General features: G+C 38.9%; 2 protein-coding genes across 5 annotated transcripts; one reads left to right on the top strand and one right to left on the bottom strand.

The window, feature by feature from the left end:
• Positions 1-60: 60 nt before the first annotated feature.
• On the bottom strand, positions 61-10679 carry smc6 (structural maintenance of chromosomes 6). 3 transcript variants are annotated; one of them, XM_056767244.1, is made up of 27 exons: positions 10402-10679; positions 9512-9666; positions 9181-9298; positions 8729-8834; positions 8506-8642; positions 8367-8428; positions 8069-8149; positions 7857-7958; positions 7503-7622; positions 7296-7391; positions 6638-6784; positions 6332-6420; positions 5952-6116; positions 5580-5758; positions 5300-5501; positions 5113-5227; positions 4856-5019; positions 4547-4682; positions 4281-4361; positions 4026-4196; positions 3167-3358; positions 2937-3082; positions 2539-2664; positions 2190-2295; positions 1088-1240; positions 907-1004; positions 61-459 (listed from the first exon to the last, which is right to left on the bottom strand). In XM_056767244.1, exons 2-27 carry the CDS (start codon positions 9650-9652, stop codon positions 378-380), a joined length of 3315 nt encoding a protein of 1104 aa, XP_056623222.1. In that variant the 5' UTR covers positions 9653-9666; positions 10402-10679; the 3' UTR covers positions 61-377. The 3 variants fall into 3 exon arrangements, with proteins under 3 accessions (XP_056623222.1, XP_056623223.1, XP_056623224.1); XM_056767245.1 differs by having other exon boundaries at positions 5952-6113; XM_056767246.1 differs by having other exon boundaries at positions 3221-3358; positions 10402-10678.
• A 155-nt stretch (positions 10680-10834) lies between these two features.
• Positions 10835-18107, top strand: LOC130436531 (tudor domain-containing 6). Of its 2 annotated transcripts, XM_056767242.1 has the most exons (5): positions 10835-10969; positions 12217-17178; positions 17278-17382; positions 17502-17569; positions 17650-18107. In XM_056767242.1, the coding sequence occupies exons 2-5, from the start codon at positions 12255-12257 to the stop codon at positions 17683-17685; spliced, it is 5133 nt and encodes a 1710-aa protein (XP_056623220.1). In that variant the 5' UTR covers positions 10835-10969; positions 12217-12254; the 3' UTR covers positions 17686-18107. The 2 variants fall into 2 exon arrangements, with proteins under 2 accessions (XP_056623220.1, XP_056623219.1); XM_056767241.1 differs by having other exon boundaries at positions 10836-10969; positions 12217-17382.
• The last annotated feature ends 363 nt before the right edge of the window (positions 18108-18470 follow it).

Genomic DNA, 18470 nt, shown 5'->3' with positions numbered 1-18470 from the left:
GTTTTCAGAACGCAGGTGCTCAGATGTGTGCGAGTGACCACAAATCAAGTGACGAGAGGATACAAACGGAACAGTTACTTTAACTCAGCATTGTGGTTTACAAAAAGGATGCAGGTATCAACTGACAAATATATGAACTCATGAACAGGTGTTGACAGTTAAAAACACAACCGCTTTCTGTTTTTCCCAAAGGAAGAGATCAACAGAAAATGGTTCGCAGAAACAGTAATATGCATTGTATTCACACAGACATAAAACAAAAGGCACATGTTTTGCACATAAATGCTATTAACAAAAAACACCAAACTTCGATATAAATAAAACATAAATAAAACAAACATAAGGGCAGCACATTTCTCACATCAGTCTCTCTGTACCTAATGCCCATTCTCCTCCTCTGTGCCTCTTTCTGGATCCTGAAGTTGGTGGATTTTGATATGGGCACTTCTAGGCAGATTGCTGAAAAAAAAAGTTTACACAGAAACGTAAAAAGGTACTCATTGTCATTAGATTACTAGAGCTAATTGTATTAAATAATTTCAAGTAAGCATCTAGTAAAACTGATTGACAAGGATGATGCGTTTCAAGCGTTCAGACACATTGATTTGAAAAACAAATGAGTAATACTTGTATGTTATATTAGGTTCTTAAGGGTGCATTGTTTATTTGCATTTAACTACAAAAATGCAGGTAAAAATGAATAAGCTTTGTAAAGACAAACTCAACATCTGTCAACCTGTGACTGACACTGTCGGCTTCATTTTAAGTGCAAAATATAATTTCTTATTTTAACATTACTTAAATACGACTCCTTGGTGAAATATTTCTTCACAAGGTTCATTTAAAAAAAGGGTCGAGCAAACTAAACCGTGACATTAGCTCGTATGAAGGGGAGGACATCTTCACCTGGTGCTCTGAGGTGTGATGAAGACAAACTGTCTGAGCTGCTGACGTTCGGAGAGCTCCAGGAGCAGGTCCATTGAAATACGTCGATTATGCATGTCCTTGTGCACACGAAAGGGTTTAGAAACAATAATACTCAACAAATATCTCGTGTTCAGAACAAAGTGTGCGCAAAAGTACATACCATATATACGTCAAATTCATCGAGGCATCTAAAGGGTGACTCTGTGATTTCCCAAAGAGACAGAAGGAAGCAGACGGTGGAGAAGGAGCGCTCTCCACCTGAAAGAGACCGCATGTCACTCACGGTGTCATTTTCCCGTCCCGGAGGCTTCACCTGAACACAACATACAGGACAAAGCGTTTGATGCATTCATAATTTAAATGTTACAGCATTTACACATCAAAGATGTATCTGTTGTACTGTCTTTAAGCGATGCTGATTTAAGTATATCATATTCTCCTTGTGTTGTCATTTTGAAATGTAGTATGTTAAAGGGGTGCTACAATGATGTTGCATGCATTCTGACTTCTTTACAATGTTAAACGTGTTGTCTTCTCATGCTTAACATGGTCAACTTTTCTAAAAACGACTTGGGCGTATGACTGTGCTCCATACACTCCCCCAGCAATCGTACAGGTTTCAGAAAGTTTTTTTTCCAACATATAAAACTGTTAGGGTCAAATCATTTGGGTGATGAAAGTTATATAAACAATGGATATAACGCTGGATTTGGAGATGGTTTGAAACTGATATATGCAGCCATCCCAACGCTAAAAGATGCCGGACATGAACCTCACATTTACATTTACATTTAGGCATTTGGCAGACGCTTTTATCCAAAGCAACTTACATTGCTTTATCCTATACATTTTTTACATAGGTCTTTGCAATCCCCATGGATCGAACCCACAACCTTGCGTTGTTAACGGAATGCTCTTACCACTCACCTCATGCGGTGAGTGAAACTGATGTCTGTGTTTTGTTGACACTGTGCTTTAGTTCAGTCTACCCCTCTCCCCCGCATGATTTTGATGTAATCGTACAGCTGTATCTATCTTTTATTAATGTGATCAAACTAAATACTCTTTGAAGATACAACGTATGTAATACTACTCTATAGGTTCTCAAGAGTAATATGAGATTGGCAGAAACCCTGTGTGTTAGGGCTGCTTTAAATCACTCTAAAACAATAATGAGCACCATTCATAAGAATAATAATTGCATACAAAAATCAAGCAAAACTCATTTCAGTCAAATAGAAATAAATTACAAAGTAACATACCGAAATGGACAGCGTTTCATTGTTGTGGTCAAACATCATGGAGCCACAACACTGCAACTTTATCATGAAGTTGTTGAAATACAACTTACATCTCACGGAAAGTGATCTGACAAAACAATACAATACAAATTACACATTCATACACAACTGGGTAAACATCCAAACCCTTAAAATGACTGTGTTCGCGTTTACAACAACAGACACAACTGACAGAAGTGCTTATCTTTGTTTCCATATAAAATGTGTTTACTTTTCAAACTTTTCAACCAATCAGCTTGTAGCATAACTTTATAGTGTGTCAAGCCTGCTTGTCTGGGGAGATGTAAGAACTAGATGTCATAGAAGTTACCGTCTCAATATTTTGTATCGAGCCTGTCGGTCGGTCATGATGTTGTCCAGACGATCAATAAACTTCTTCAGATCCCTCAGCTGGTTGGATTTGATTTTGTAATTACTGTGAGCCTCTGCGTACTCCCTGAAAATACATTACTTTAACAATTATCTCAGTGTTTACATTCATTTTATATCTACAATACCAATATACTTGATTAAAAAGAAACTATTTAAAGCTCTTCCCCAAAATAGAACAAAAAATATCAACTTCGTATTGTTTATTTCCACTTTATGTTACTATAATATATACTATGTCTGTTTATGGACATTTTCAATTTTCCATGCCACAAAAGCTGTCTGTAGAACTTCACATAGATTGAACCCGAATCAAATGTTTGACTTCACAGTGCATACCGAACGACCTGTTCCTTGTCGCCGTGATTTCTTTCATGAGTGCTGATCTTCTGTCGCAGCCGTGTAATCTCAGCATCGATGCTTTTCGCACTCCGATTAATCTTCTGACGCTCAGAACAGATTTCTTTGGCTTTGGCTTCTAACGTCTTATAAAAAAAAACAGTTCCCAAACATGAATGAATCTCATACTACAGTTATCTAGTGTAAGAAGAGCATGCGTGCATTTTTACCAAGCTAAGTAGGATACAGTGCAGTATGATGGACAAATGTGAATCTGTGAATACCCGAGTGTCTTCCTCTTTGAGAGACAGTTCAGCTCTCATCGCCTGGATATTGTCCTGGTGGCTCTTTAGTCTTTTCGTTAAGATCTGCATGGTTTGATCCAGTTTAGTCTCCTCACCGTCGGCTTTCACCTGCTCCTCCTTCAGATGACAGTAAGAACTTTATCTGTTGCTGTTTTAGCACAAGCCTGAAAATGACCTACTTGAATCTGTACATCATCAATATAATTTAATTTATAATTTATAATTTATATAATTATAATTAATAATAATTTATAATTATAATAATTTAATAATTATTTAGTCATTTGGCAGACGCTTTTTATCCAAAGCGACTTACAGTGCACTTATTACAGGGACAATCCCCCTGGAGCAACATGGAGTAAAGTGTCTTGCTCAAGAATACACTGGTGGTGGCTGCTGGGATCGAACCAGTGACCTTTGATTTATCAGTTCAGTGGTTTAACCCACTAGACCACCATCTCAATAGTTTGAAATATAAAAGAAAATGGGTAAGAAAAGCTTGAACAAAATACTTAATGGACAATTGAATTGACCATCTACTGTTTACTTATAAAACTGGTCAAGAAACCAACTCTATTTGCACGAAAATGCTGCTTGGTAAATTTCCCTAATAAAATCAACATACACTACAAACATATTTCATAAGATGTTTCCATGAATATCTGCATATACAGCATCTTCATAAATGCCCAAAATATTGCAGTTTCTGTGAGTTCTTCAGATAGAGCAACGATAAGCTCACAAAAAACGCACTGTTAAAGTAAATATGTCTGAATTCTCTCACCTTTAGCTGTTCTATCTCATCTGACAGATGTTCCATTTTATTTTTCACACCTTTATATTGCTGATTAATGTTCATGAGCAATCGCTCGTGTTTCTCGAATTCGGTCTGTGCTTCCGTCACATTTCCCCTCTGTGATTCCATCTTCTGCTCGTTCTCTTGTGCCTCTTCCTCCTGCACATTTCACAAATTATTTCATGACACGCATTGACATGAACCTTGACATTATTGATGTTTGGAATCCGTTGGACTCCTCACCAGAGAGCTGATGTCCTCAGTCTGAGGTTCTTCGATGTTCTCCAGTTCTGATATTGAAGCTTTAACCTTGATTATATTTTCCTAAAACACAATAAATATTTTGATATCACTGATGCCGATTGATAGCACACTGATGTCACCAAGCCTGACTTATACATATTTTTTCTCAATTAAAAAGCAAACTGCTAACATCAATGTGACATGTCAGTTTAAGCATCATTGAATCAGGTTGATTTCAGTGTTGTTTGTGCAGGTCGGTTTAATACCTGGTTCTTTTTGCAGGCCATGACGACACTACGCAGCCTCCCCTCCATCAATTGAATGTCTTCCTTTACTGAACTCAAGTGAAGCTGAAATCTAGAGAGCTGAGCCTTATTGTTCTCCACCTCTGACTCCACCGCCCTGTAAAATGCATGATAACAAACATATTAAAAGCGCAGGGGTGCTGTAGCCCGATGGCGATTTCTCGCTTGGCAAAAGATGTTAATCTTCCCTGGCAAAATCACAACTCTGTGTTTAAAGATTTGACATGTTTAAACCCCAAAAGTAATTATATTTATGAAAGTGGCACTTGCCGGATTTCCGCCTCGGGATCCCCACCAAGATACTTGACCAGAACTTCATTTTCAGGAGTGTAATAGCGATGGCTGTACACCTGATCGCCATCGGCGGTGAAGGCCTCGCGACAATTTTTCGGTGGTCTTGACCCCTGCATGACTTTCCTTGCACAAGCTTTTTCCTAAGATCAAAGAATCATTTTACTCTGAGGCTCTTAAGACTATTACAACACTTTTTCATGCACTCTTTTTCAAACAGTTTTTCATGCACTCACTTTGATAATCAGAATGCACTCAATGCTTCTCATATCAATCAGGCAGTTTGTGACCACCGGGTTCTCGATATTGAGGGCGTCCAGGACGGAAGGAAACTCGGGATGACGGACTCCCCTGACAACATCATAACAACATTACCGCCAGATCTTTGCCCACCCAAATACTACATACCAAAGTATTTCTCACCGGCCTTGAAGTTTGTGAACGCGGTCTGTAAACCTGCACACAATTATCTGAGGTCGACTGCCTTTGGGGAAATACGGCGACATCAGTTCCTGCAGAACCTTTTCGTCCTTGTAATTGTCACAGCAAAAGGTCTTCATGAAACTTCGTAAGCAGCTCTCAACAGCTACGACTAAACTGGGATCCTTCAGACTGATGCATGCACCTATGAAGAAACACAAAATTCATTTAATCGTGAAAGATTGAGGCAGTCCTTTTAACGATGTTTCAAATGTTTGGTCACCTATCGGTCCCACTGGTTTCTTGATGAATCGGCCCTGAGCGAAAGCTCTGTCAATAGACTCCAACAGCTCTGGCATGTGGTCACCGAATCGTCTCAGCCTGTTGGACCTGCTGGCCATGAGCTGTTTCTTTCTCTTCACTTTGGACTCCAGACACACCTGGATGTCCTTCTCTTCCATGCTGAAAGAGTAACATTTACATTCAGTCATATAGCACACGCGTTTATCCAAACACTCTTTGGATTGTAAAATCAAAATAGAGTCAAATATAAAGGGGAACTGAATCTATGACATTGATACTACGAGCACCCAGCACCATTGCACCACTTTTTTGCCGCTAGTATTTAAAACCCAAATCAGTTTCGATGCTTTACCTCAGTTTGTCACATTCCTCTCTTCCTTTGAGAAGCGCTTGCTGTTTGTCTTTAATCTCTTGATTTAACACGGCGGACTCGGCCTCAAGCTTCTCCAGTTGCTTTCTGAGTGCAGATATTTTCTTCAGACGCTGCGCTGTCTCCGCCTCATGACTTCTTCCACTGCTTAAGATGCGCATTGACAGAGTCATATGAGTGTTTTACATTTGAACGAGAAACACATGATATAAACTCAATACGTGTTGGACTATCCGAGTCCACTTTTAGCTAAACATTCTGCGTGATGAACGGCAGCAAGTCTTCCAAATGAAAACGATAAACATACTCAATATGCCATAAATCAATAATTGACATGAACAGCCTGAAACGATTGAACTCACCTGTGATTTATTTTGAGAATTCTCTCCCGGACCAGACATTGCTCCTTCTCTAATTGCTTTAATTTATTCTCAGCACGGAAGTAAATCACCTGAAAAACTGGCATTCTAAAAATCCATTCAATCCTTACAAACCTAATAAAAAAAGGGGCTTGTCGACTTAAGGCAACTGTTACCCCGGGTCATTATTTGTCATAGTTAAATCCAGTAAAAAGTTTGTTTTAAAGGGTGGAGGGTTTTCATTAACTTGTATATTCTTAAACATTTAAACGTATGGTATATCCATCAACATCAAGCAACATATCTCACCTCCTGATTTTTCTGTGCTTTAGATTTTACTTTAATTTCTTCCTTTAACGTTCGACTCTCTTCTGTCAAACCATCCAGCTCTTCTGTAGCTCTAGAAATCTTCTGTTGGATTTCCTGCAATTTCTTTTCGGAAGCCACAACTTTGTTCTAGAAATCAAGCAAAAGTGGAAACAACCATTATGGTGGGAAGCCTCTTTCAGATGTCATGTTTAACATTGCAAATGGAGCAAAAAGGTCACAATTAAGGCGCAGGGTGTCATTATGGCTCACCTTAACAAATAAAGCAATGTTTGGAAAGGACAAAAAAATCTTTTTTGTACAGATTAAACTGGGAAGAAATTATAAAAAAGTTACACAGATCAGTTTGGATAACATCCAACATTTGGGGAACTGATACCGAAACCTACACATAACTAAACTATTACTATTTTTACACGCACAATAAATTACATTTACTCATTTGGCAGCCGCTTTTACCCAAAGCCACTATCATGTAGCAAAGCATATACCATTTGGTCAGCATGCCAAACAGTAATGTTAGTTTACGGGGCCATGCTACAAGGAGGTATTTTATTTTTACTAGACACAAGACGTAGACAGATATTGCGGAAACAACGTAGTTTAATGTCATTTATATTTTTTTAAAAGCCAGACTAACCTGACAGAGCTCCAGCTTTTCTTCATGTTTGCAATGAGATTCTTCTCGTTCGATTTGTTCCTTGAGCTGGTCAACTTGACATTCCATCTCTCGCACCTTTAAGCGACAGAGATAAGCAACAGAGATAAGCAACTTTTGCACCTATAAGCAAAAACGTTCAACACAGACCACTTTCACACTTCTGCAAAACGTGTTAAATGATCATACCAAGCACCACGCCATCTTTTGCTTCAGGTCCTCCAGGGTCCGTCTCATGTCGTCAAAGGATGACAAAGACTCGTACCTTTCTTTCTTTTGCAAGAACAACTGCCTGAGGTCTTTAAGACACTGAGAATGCAACAAATGTAATGCATGTGATCGGATGGGTTTTTCAAGACGTCTTTGCTAAGGTGTTCTGAGTGCTCTTGCTTACTGAAACAACTCAAACCCTCAAGTCTTGTTTGTAGATATGGCTCATGTCAATTATCAAAATGATGTCTTTCAGATGTATTTTCACACGTTTAAGTTTATAATCCGGAGTAATGTGTAACCAACAAAATTAACAACAGAAAACATAGTCACCTCCTCCTGTCGTTCCACCTGATCACGAGTCACAGCTTTGGTCTGTTTTATATGAATGTAGTCCCTTTTCATCTGCTCCAGAAGAGTGGCTTTCATGAAAAACTTCAGAAATAAAGATGACGTGAATACGCTACGTGAAGACAGCAAAAGATGTTTGCTGTAATACTTTAGCACCTGATAAGAGGTTTGATATCTCTTTAAAACAAAATCACCTTGTATTTGTCCGTCTCGTTTTTTGAATGCAGGAATTGTTTACTCATTTCCTGGTTAAGAATTGACACTGGATTGTCAACCTGAAATCAGTTGACAGCGAAAGATACAGAGTTATGTGCTGAAGTTGATTGGTTTAAACAAACCGCTAACCCAAAATGTGAGCGACAGTAACAGTGATGTTTGCCTTTGCAAACACCACTAACTATTAGCGCCACAAGATAATTACGTTTGTATGAACACCATATAACATTACAAACAAAAATGAATAAGAGGATTTTGAATGTAGTATAAAGACACCTGGATGTTAAAATGGTCCAGTATAGCAGTTAACTCCTCCTTTTTTGTGGAGATAACCAACCCTAAAACAAGAAAAGAGATGAATATGAGTCACGGATATAAAAGTGGCCTTCATCTCTTTTCTCAAAGGACACATTACCTGATTTATTCTTTATCTTACAAGTCCTGCAGCCGTCACTCGTGATGTGATGCTCGATACAGATGCTGTCTCCGTACGTCTCAATCTTATAGGCCTCCTTCCCTCTGTTCTTTAATTTGACTTTAACATCTGCAGCGCTGTACCCAAAAGGCTCAAAGTAATAAGAGAAGAGACACTCTCACATTAAGAGATTCTTGACTGTAGCATTCGAAAATAAACTAACCTCTCTCCATATTTCACGAAGTCTTTCAAAGACGCTCCTCTGTTGGTTGTGGTTGCTTTTCCACCCAGACCCACTATAAGAGCTGTCAGAATGGCACTTTTCCCACCTTACGGAAATAAGAAGAATAGTACACATGTACAGTCATAAGAAAATGATGGCTTATGATAAAGTCTCTAATAAGCAACATAAAGAACTGTTTGTTTTAGTAAATCTAATAAAAAACAATTGATGAAAACATGCTTTTTTAAGGACACAGCAATTATATCAAATAAACAAACATCACAATTATGATGCATGTCATGAGGATTATTATTATACTGATTTTTACTACACTTATTTTCCCTGTAATTTTCATGTACAGAATGAGAACCAGTTAAGTGAAAGATTGTGAATATCTGTGAAACATATTGGACAAACTGATTATAGCCAAAATATATATAAATATTTCTTACTTCCATTGTTCCCAACTATGAAATTGACATTTGGTCCGAAACTGAACGGCCCAAGCAAATGGTGACTCATGAAGTTCTTCAAAGTAATGTTTTCTATGACACCTATATCCCCAACACTCTGAGAAAGCACAACAATAAACAATCCTTTTAAATCAACAATCACAAATTGGATCTTTCTTTTTCTAAACACCAATATCAAAAGATTTTCTAATCTTGATTATAATCTTGAATTGTAATCTGAAACGATCATGTAAAGTATACTTTTTAGACAAAAGCTAAGGATTTCCAACCCAATGTTTTTCTCTACATAGAATTGAAAGATTGCTCTGACCGAAGAAGACAGCGGGTGGTCTTGCTGGGCTTCCTCCTCTTCATCAATCCCTTCCTCATCCTGAACACATGTTTTTCCCTCTGTCCTGGGAGTTTTAGAGGGTTTTACAACATTGAGGACACAGGACCTTCTCTTTTTCATGACTGATGGCTAACCTAAGGGAAAAGTGATGTGGAGAATCAGTCTTAGTGCAGGATGAAAAGTCTGGCAGACAAAGGTTCTGGTGTCAAAAGGTCAGTCATCTGTCACCATCAGGTTTCATGATATCACCTTCTTTTATTAGCAAATCCTTCTCTCGTCTGTCACAGTTGTGTCATGTGCTCTCTCTTTAACTGTGGCAAACTTGTGGCCACTTTTCTTTTAGATTGATGTCGCAGTAGCGGTGCAGGAAAGTACCTACTTTTAAAATTCAGTGTGTTTCTCTAATCTCATACAAATTACATATGTGTTCAAAAAGAAGAGGAATACATAGTGAACAATGATGAAAAACATAAAGACATATCATGAAATTCCTCCATAAGACACGATGTTATTATTATTGTTTTAAAGCAACTATTATCCCGCCGCCAGCAGAGGGATGCGCATCAGTTCAATACTAAACCAACGGCCGTGAACAGCATTTCAAAGCGTTAACTTGAGAAGTTTAAAACACGAAAGTTTACATTTTAAATCCACAAACGATTTCCAAAAGTCATCATCATGATAGAAATGCGCTAGCATGTTTCAACACAAAGATAAACAATAGATGCACTTGCAAACGCGCTAATATTGACAAGTGACATCGAACACGTGACCAGACCACTTCACGTCTATCAAACTAATATTCGCATAAACGTTCCGACATTTATTGTGCAAAAATCGCATTCATTCATAAATAAGACTGAACTTACTCATTCCTCATCTGGGGCTTGTTTTAAGACTTCCTGGTTTACTGGACGGCGAACGAACTCCTCCCTCAAAATACAACTGAATGCTGAAACATTCAACCCACCTTTACAATATGCCTAAAACTATCAGTAAACATTCAGTCCGCCCTCACAATGTGATTAAAACATATAAAACCCTCTTAAAATATGAATTAAACATCCAGTCCAGGCTCAGAATATCAGTTCAGAAAGTCCGCTGTGTTCATGTTGCACTTTGCGGATCCACCGGCGTGTGGACTCAAGGTACCGCGAGAGCGATCTGCGCAGACGGCTCCTCACAGATGCGCTTCATGCTTTCAAAAGGCTCTCGCGATATTTTGCTGCTCTTCGTCGATAGGTCCACGCAGCGCCTGACGAAACACCTGTCGTCCTGTACGTAAGTGACGTGCGTTTAATTGACGTGAAACTGATTCGTTAAAAACACGGCAGCGGTTGTTTGAACTGTTCTGACAAGAAATCGATTTTGAATGAATCGATAAGTGTCACGGCCACCCATAGCGTCAGTGGAGTGGACGGGGAACATGCTTATTTGGTGAGTTTCCATTGATTATTCAGTTTAAAAACACCATTGAATCAGGGCTTTGATTGATCAAAGAGTAATGTTCAAAGCACGAAGGGTCATTTATGAGCAGTTTAACGTTACTATAAGAATAGCGCACCAGTTACCTGACTTAGTTAGTTAGTTAGTAGTTAGTTAGTTGTACTCCGTATGACTCCATTGTTGATGTAATTGTAAACTAGCTGCAGGAGGTGAGACGCCAGAGCTCTATAAGTGACTTCTGTTAACCACCACAACATGTCAATCACAATGTCTGACAGAATCCTTTGAAAAGAAATAAAACGATGTTCTGTATGTTAAGTAAACCGAATTTTAAGAGATGTAAGTAAAGTTTGTTTGTGAAACAATTTGTTACTCGCAACGATAAGTTAAAGTAGATTTTGCGAGGATGGTTGTGCACTCTACTATAGTATAAGATTCATCGTATTTCTGACATAATCAGACACTTGTTTCAATACAAGTGTGTATATATAGCCCATATACGTGTGTGTATATATATATTTATATTTATTTTCTAATTTAAGATTATCAATACGACTTATAAATTAATAAATCACCAGAGACAATTAGTATTAGATATTATTTTTGGTATTGCCCTGTATTTTTATATATGAGAAAAGGTGACCTTATAAACCGTTTGATACAGGGACTGCCTTAAAGAAATGTCTTGCACTCCACAAATTGCCATTATTAACTCAGCTTTGTATGACACGTGTGGACAGTGACATTACATTTACATTTAGGCATTGACACGATTTTTCTACAACACTTCAAATGCTATTACATTGTTAATGATAATCTTAAATCTATAATTTACCTTATTCGTAAGTTTATTTATTTTTTATTTAGCCTTGTTGTGCAATCACTTTTGAGCTTGTGCAGAGGCAGCTGCTTTTGCATATTGTGTGTGTGTGTGTGTGGAGCATTTGTATGTCTGTTTTTGTTGTTGTTCACCTTTTTCTTGTTTTTACAGGTATATGCCTTTAGTTGTTTTTCTTGTATTCAATGTTTCTCATGTACAGCTGCTTTGTAACAATAACAATTGTAAAAAGCGCTATATAAATACTGTTGAGTTGAGCATTTGACAGATGCTTTTATCCAAAGCGACTTAAATTGCTTTATCCTATACATTTTACGTAGGTATTTGCAATCCCCTGGGATTGAACCCACAACCTTGCATTGTTAACACAATGCTCTTACGCAATGCTCTTTTTTTTTAGATTGTTCTTCAACTTTCTGGAAAACATTCTGCTCCAAGATGTATTCAGTTCCTGGTTTGCCCGATGTTGGATCAGATGTTACCTTTCGTGTCACAAGAGTAAACTTAACGCCTCACAATGTTTTAGTGGAATTTGGAGGAAATTTAAGTGATGTACCAGAGACTGCCGAATTATATCAGCACATAAAAGAAGAGATTGATGTTGAGACTGCGAAGAAGGATAGTTTTGAAGGCAAACCTGGAGATGTATGTTACATGTATGATGATAAAACCTGGCATAGAGCAAGAATACTTTCAAAATCTGAACATGAATACAACGTATTCTTAATTGATCAAGGTAAAATATTTTCGGCATCAGGGAATGTTTTAGAAAAATGTCCGCCCAACCTTTTAGATCATCCACCCACTGTAGAACATTGTGTATTGGGCAATGCATCACCTCTCTGTGAAAAGAGTGGATGGTCTGAGGCCGCTTCAGAGTTCATCAGATCTTTATGTGGTAAAAGCATCTCTGGATGTGTTCAGGACGTGATGATGCCTTACAGAATCTTAATTCTTGATGTTCCAAATGTATCCAAAGAAATGATTGAGCTTGGATTTGCTAGAAAGATATCTGATGACAATTTTAAAAGCCTTGTAACCAGTTCACTGCATTCAACCAATCGAAACGCCACCACACGAACAGATATCTTGATACCCGGTGCAGAGGACCCCCCAGTGGACTCTGAAACATTGTATCAGTACTTTTACCCAGAGTTGTTGGCTGGAACAATTGAGATTGTAACTGTAACGCATGTGGTTCATCCATTGACAATCTTCTGCAAATTGGATGTCTTTTCACAGGAGCTCAAGAAATTAAGCGATCAACTGCACAAATGCAATGAAGACCTGTTACCTTCCCTGATGTCACAACCACTTTTTGACGGGTCCCCGTGCGCAGCCAAAGGAAGTGATGGCAGGTGGCATCGTTCTGTCCATCAGGAAAGCATAGTCTCTGATGTCGTCAAAGTCTTTCATGTCGATTATGGAATCGGAGACTTTGTTAAACTCCGCAATATCAGACCTTTGTCTCCAAGGTTCTTTCAGTTGCCTGTTGTCACCTTTGCATGCTCCCTGCATGGGATCGCCGACAAAGGAATTGGATGGCGGACCGATCAGATTGATTTTCTCAAATCTATTGTCTTGGATCAAGTCTTCATTGGAAAGTTCGAGCAGCTCAGAGAAGGCGTCTACGACATCACGCTCTATGGGAAAGATAATGTGAATGTGAACAAAGTTTTTGGCCACAAAGAGGAATGCTTGTCTGTAGCAGAGAGAATGTGTGACGCTGACCAGACTCTTGAGACATTGAAGAAAGTAACATACAGATCTTTGAATGAAAGTTTGCCTGTGTGCACAAATTGTTCAACAGGTCCCTGTGAAGATTTCGCAACAGCCTCAGAGAGACAAGAGTCCCTGAATGATGCTGTGTCAGGGTTCCTGATACACAGGGATGCTTATGAAATTTCACCACCCCAAATTGATGTAGGCACTAAAGAAAAGGTTTGGATAACTTCTGTATTAAGCGTAAATCAGTTCTATGGCCATTTTGCACAAAATATTGACACTGTTAGAAAGATGACTAGTGATATCGAACAACTGTGCTGCAAGCAAACTCGAACAACGTTTTCAGTTTCCCCAAAGATGATGTGCTTTGCCAAATATCCTGATGGCCATTGGCACAGGGGACAAATAGAATCGACACATCCACAAATTTTTGTCCGTTTTGTCGATTACGGCAAACTGTTGGTTTTGGACAAATCTGAAATTCTACCTATAACTCCAGAGGCCAGTGCAGTGGCATCTATTCCCATTCAGGCTGTTGAGTTTGAGCTTTTCAATGTGACATTACCACAGTCATCGGAACTCAATGAGTGGTTTGAAAACTACGCCACAGATGGCATGTTCTCAATCACTGTAATGAAAAAAAATCCTTTAGGCAAACTGTCAGTGGAGATGCATGATGAGAAAACAAATCTCAATTTGAAAATGAAAGAGAAATTGAACCAGGCTAAATGGCTGAATCAAGAAGCAAATAAGATCGGCGCTTGCAAAGTGTTTTCAGAGGTTATGGAGTCGGAGAGACTTAAAGAGCATTTAAGTGTTACAACGCAAGCACATGAGAAGATCTGTAGGAAAGAGACTAAACCAGTTATTCAAACAAAACAAAAATGTAACTTCCCACCCATGTCTGGGGACACAACGGGGCATAATGATTCACAGCAACATAAAATGATGTGTCATTATCCAAAACTAACAGATCTTCCCTCAAAGGCTTTAGCTGAAGGATATGTTACAGAAGTTTATCTTTCACACTGTAATAGTCCATCGAATTTCTATTTGCATTTAAAGAGTGAAGAGGATCAAATATTGTCCATTCTGAATGAACTGAATTGTTCTCAGTTAAGCAGTGCACAAGTTGACCTCCATGTGTTGCAGCCGGGTGACGTTGTGCAAGCAGAGTATCCCTCTGACGGGGCTTGGTATCGTGCTGTTGTTCAAAACAAAGATGAAGACAATGTTCACGTACAGTATATTGACTTTGGGAATGAGGCGACACTCACGCCCCTTCAAATAAGGCAACTCGAAAAGCGGTTTCTGAACACGCCCTTGCTCAGCGTTCACTGCTCACATGAGGGTGAGATGTCTGGAGGAAAAAGAGATTGGACTAAGGAAGAGGTAATGGCTTTCAAAAAGGCAGCAGGTGAATACGGTAAGAAGAAAGTTCTTTGCAGGTTTATTCGCCACGACGGATCCGCTTGGCTGGTCCGTTTGGAACACCAGGGTGTTGTGTTGGAGTGGCCATTCTTCGATGTGAGCCGTTTTCAAACTGGCTCACAAATGATCTTCACAAATGAACATATCTTACCACTAACATTCAAAGAACCAGCTTTAAAAGAACGACAAACTGTAGAAGCGTACGCTTCATCTATCTGTGGGCCAAATTATTTCTGGTGCCAGTTCAAGAACTCCGAAGAACTTGACAAAATCTCTTTGATTGCTCAAGAAGTTGGAAACGTCACTCAAACGAAACCAATTCTGCTAGAGCAGCTATTCCAAGGTGTACTGTGCCTTGCACGCTTCTCGGATGAGCTGTGGTATCGTGCACAGGTTATTCACAAGCTAGCCAATGCAGTATCTGTTGTTTTTATAGATTATGGAAACGAGTCAGAAATTGACCTGAACTTTGTGAAGTCCCTGTCCCATGAGCTGCTGGAAAGGCCGCCTCAAGCATTTCTTTGTCAGCTAGGAGGTTTCAAGTCTTCACATGGCATGTGGAGCGACGTTGCATCCGATACATTTTATGAACTTCTGGTGGATGAGCCTTTAAACGTGACTATTCAGAACACTGTAATGTCCTCTGATTTTCCAAAGTGTCCTCAGTATAATGTGGCGGTTGAATGTAAGGGGCTTCTGGTTAATGATCTCATGAAAGATTATTGGTGTGATCTGAAACCTCAACTCTGCTGTCAAGGCACTAAAGCGAAAACCATTGAAAGTGTCCAGAAAGATGACATCGCCAAAGCTGATTTGATTCAGTTCGAAAGAAAAGATGTCAATGCACAGAAGGTTTTTAAACAACATTTACCTCAAGCAACAAGCCTTCCTTCTCGTGTGGTAGAAAGAGGTATGGTGTCTGAAGTTTATATTTCGAATATCACCAGTCTGAGGAATTTTTTTGTGCAGCTGGCCGAAGATGAGGATACTTTGTTTTCCCTTAATGAACAATTAAATTCCTCTCGGATATCAGAGGCCGATGTCATTCACGAATGCAGTGTTCAGAAGGGGAGTTTGGTGAAGGCTGTGTTTCCTGAAGATGGTTGCTGGTATCGTGCAGTTGTGAAGGGTACCACAGAGAATGACTTGATTCAGGTGGAGTTCATTGATTTTGGAAATGAAGCCATTGTTTCTCGGTCTAATATCTGCAGGCTTGATAAGCAGCTACTTTCTTATCCAAGGTTTAGCATTCGTTGCAGCTCCAACATTGAGGATCGATTCAAAAACCAGAAGGGAGAGGAGGCGGCATTTCTCTTAAAAAAAATGTTTGGTCAGGCTGGTGAGAACAAACTTTCTTGCAAGTTTATTAAAGAAGACACGATCACTTGGGAAGTTGAAATGGCGCTCAATGGGAGCATGGCAGATTCATTGTTGGGTGAAAAATGGGATGATTCAGATCTGAAGGGGTTACTGATTTGTTCCAAACAAATGTCATCTTTTATTCCTGTGAAAGAAAAACAGATGCCGTTTAAGAAACCAAATGTGTCTTTGGGACAGATGGTAGAAGCTTTCGCATCATGTATTGTTGGACCGAATTATTTCTGGTGCCAGTTTGCAAACTCTGGACAACTTGACCAAATTTACCTTGCAGCTCAAGAATATGGAAACTCAACAGAAACGCAACAAATTCAAATGGATCGCTTGGGTCCTGGAAGCCCATGTTGGGCTCGTTTCCCTGATGACCTGATGTGGTATCGCGCACAAGTTATTAAGAAATGCAACAACTCTGTATCTGTACTTTTTATTGACTTTGGAAATGAGTCTGATATCCATGCAAGTTCTTTGAAAGCACTTCCCTCTAAGTTATTGGAGACTCCACCTCAAGCATTTCTGTGTCAGCTGGAAGGATTTGCACCTTCAGAAGGATCGTGGGACGATCGTGCCGCCGATCATTTTCACAAGCTTTTAGTGGATAGACCTCTGAAAGTTACTGTCAATGGTATTGAAAACACTGTAGACCCCAACATCCCTCCATATTATGTTAAAATTGAGGTGCAGCAATGCAGTATAGTGAATGAGCTCATGAAAAACTTTTGGAGAGCTTCTGTTAGGCGAGATGTACATCCAACTGAGATCTCATCTGAAAATGTTGCATCAACATCTGTGGATAGTCAGATGAGTGAAACTCATTGTGTTCCTCTTAATGGTGATTGTAAAGAGTTAAGAGCAAATGCAGATTTGCCTGATGTGCTCTATGGTAAAGACGCGACTGCTAACAGGCCTATAAGGATGGATTTACTTTCAGAAAACCACAAAGGAATCTTTGAGTCCGTTGACGGAGTTCCTGTTGGATCAGTTAAGCAAGCGTTGTCACACACAGAGGAAAGCAGAGAAGATACCGAAGATATAGGTTTGTGTATATTCGCATTGTTGGTGTGTTTGATACTTTTCTTCTGCTGGTTTGGTTGTAAACGAGTTCTTTTTTTTTTTTTGGTTAATTACAGACTACTGCTTGTTTTTTGTTCACAGATGCCCTGGCAACAATGAGCAGGAGCAGAAGCTGGGCAGCTGGTTTAGAAAGTCGAACATTTCTCATGGTATGGTAGATTTTCTTTACAGTAACTATTTTTCTACAGTAAATACTAATTATACTATTCTTTACCCTTTCTATTCAAAGCTTGGCACTGAAGAATACTGCGACTCAATCAAGTGAATCCCAGAATGATCAGCTTTTTAAGCATATTTATTGCTGGGGTGGGAAGTTTGAAGGTTTAGTACTTTACAGTTTTTCATGAGAAGAATTTGTATTTATATGTGCCACTGACGAATATTTGTTCTAAGCTGATGTCTCATCTCGCAAACGAGGCGATAAGATGAAATGGAATGTTTTAAGTTTTTATGTCAATCGTCATGTTAGTTGACATTTTTAAACATGAAGCTTGTTTGCATTTCTGTGGGTCAAAGTTGAATTCTGAGGGTATACATCCTTTTCTTTCAAAATAAATTGTGTGCATTGTAAATAAATATTCTCCGCATCAAAATATGTTTTCTGGAGTTAAACATTTTCATTGAGTTTGCTTTGTTTTGCTTTTATATTTGTGCCTAACTATTAAAATAAATCTTGCGCTTTCTAAACTTGTAGTTTGGTGGGTCAAATAAGAGCACAAAGCAGGAGTATAAATCCTGACAATAAGTGAAAAGATGAAATATGGGCGATTTCCGAGTTATGGATGTGACATTTGAGTTATGGATATTGCATAAAAATTCTCGAATTGGTTGGATGTGTAAAAACAGCGGTTGCATTGATTTTGATATGAAACTGACACCGCGTTCTAACCAAACGCGACAAAACGTATCTTTTCCATATTTCCTGTTAAAATGAATGAGGGCGCGTGGAGCTCACACTACTAAAGCCGTATATAACTGTTGCATGCTATTTGTTATATTGAGTTATTTCTACACGATTATATATACTCGTTTATTTTCAGTAATTTTGCA

The sequence above is a fragment of the Triplophysa dalaica genome, chromosome 15 (genome assembly GCF_015846415.1).
Source record: "Triplophysa dalaica isolate WHDGS20190420 chromosome 15, ASM1584641v1, whole genome shotgun sequence".
Classification (NCBI taxonomy): Eukaryota; Metazoa; Chordata; class Actinopteri; order Cypriniformes; family Nemacheilidae; genus Triplophysa; species Triplophysa dalaica.
The sequence above is the reverse complement of the archived record's forward strand: the minus strand, read 5'-3'. Positions and strand labels throughout refer to the sequence as shown.

What these genes read in the sequence shown, in the direction of transcription:
- smc6 (XM_056767244.1), bottom strand. Translation starts at nt 9,652, where the DNA reads ATGAAAAAGAGAAGGTCCTGTGTCCTCAATGTTGTAAAACCCTCTAAA. An exon ending in TGGACCATTTTAACATCCAG is followed by an intron (nt 8,150 to 8,366) that starts GTGTCTTTATAC and finishes AACTGATTTCAG; the next exon opens with GTTGACAATCCAGTGTCAAT. An exon ending in ATCACACCTCAGAGCACCAG is followed by an intron (nt 460 to 906) that starts GTGAAGATGTCC and finishes TTTTTTTTTCAG; the next exon opens with CAATCTGCCTAGAAGTGCCC.
- LOC130436531 (XM_056767241.1), top strand. Translation starts at nt 12,255, where the DNA reads ATGTATTCAGTTCCTGGTTTGCCCGATGTTGGATCAGATGTTACCTTT. An exon ending in AGAAGATACCGAAGATATAG is followed by an intron (nt 17,383 to 17,501) that starts GTTTGTGTATAT and finishes TTTTGTTCACAG; the next exon opens with ATGCCCTGGCAACAATGAGC. An exon ending in AAAGTCGAACATTTCTCATG is followed by an intron (nt 17,570 to 17,649) that starts GTATGGTAGATT and finishes TTCTATTCAAAG; the next exon opens with CTTGGCACTGAAGAATACTG.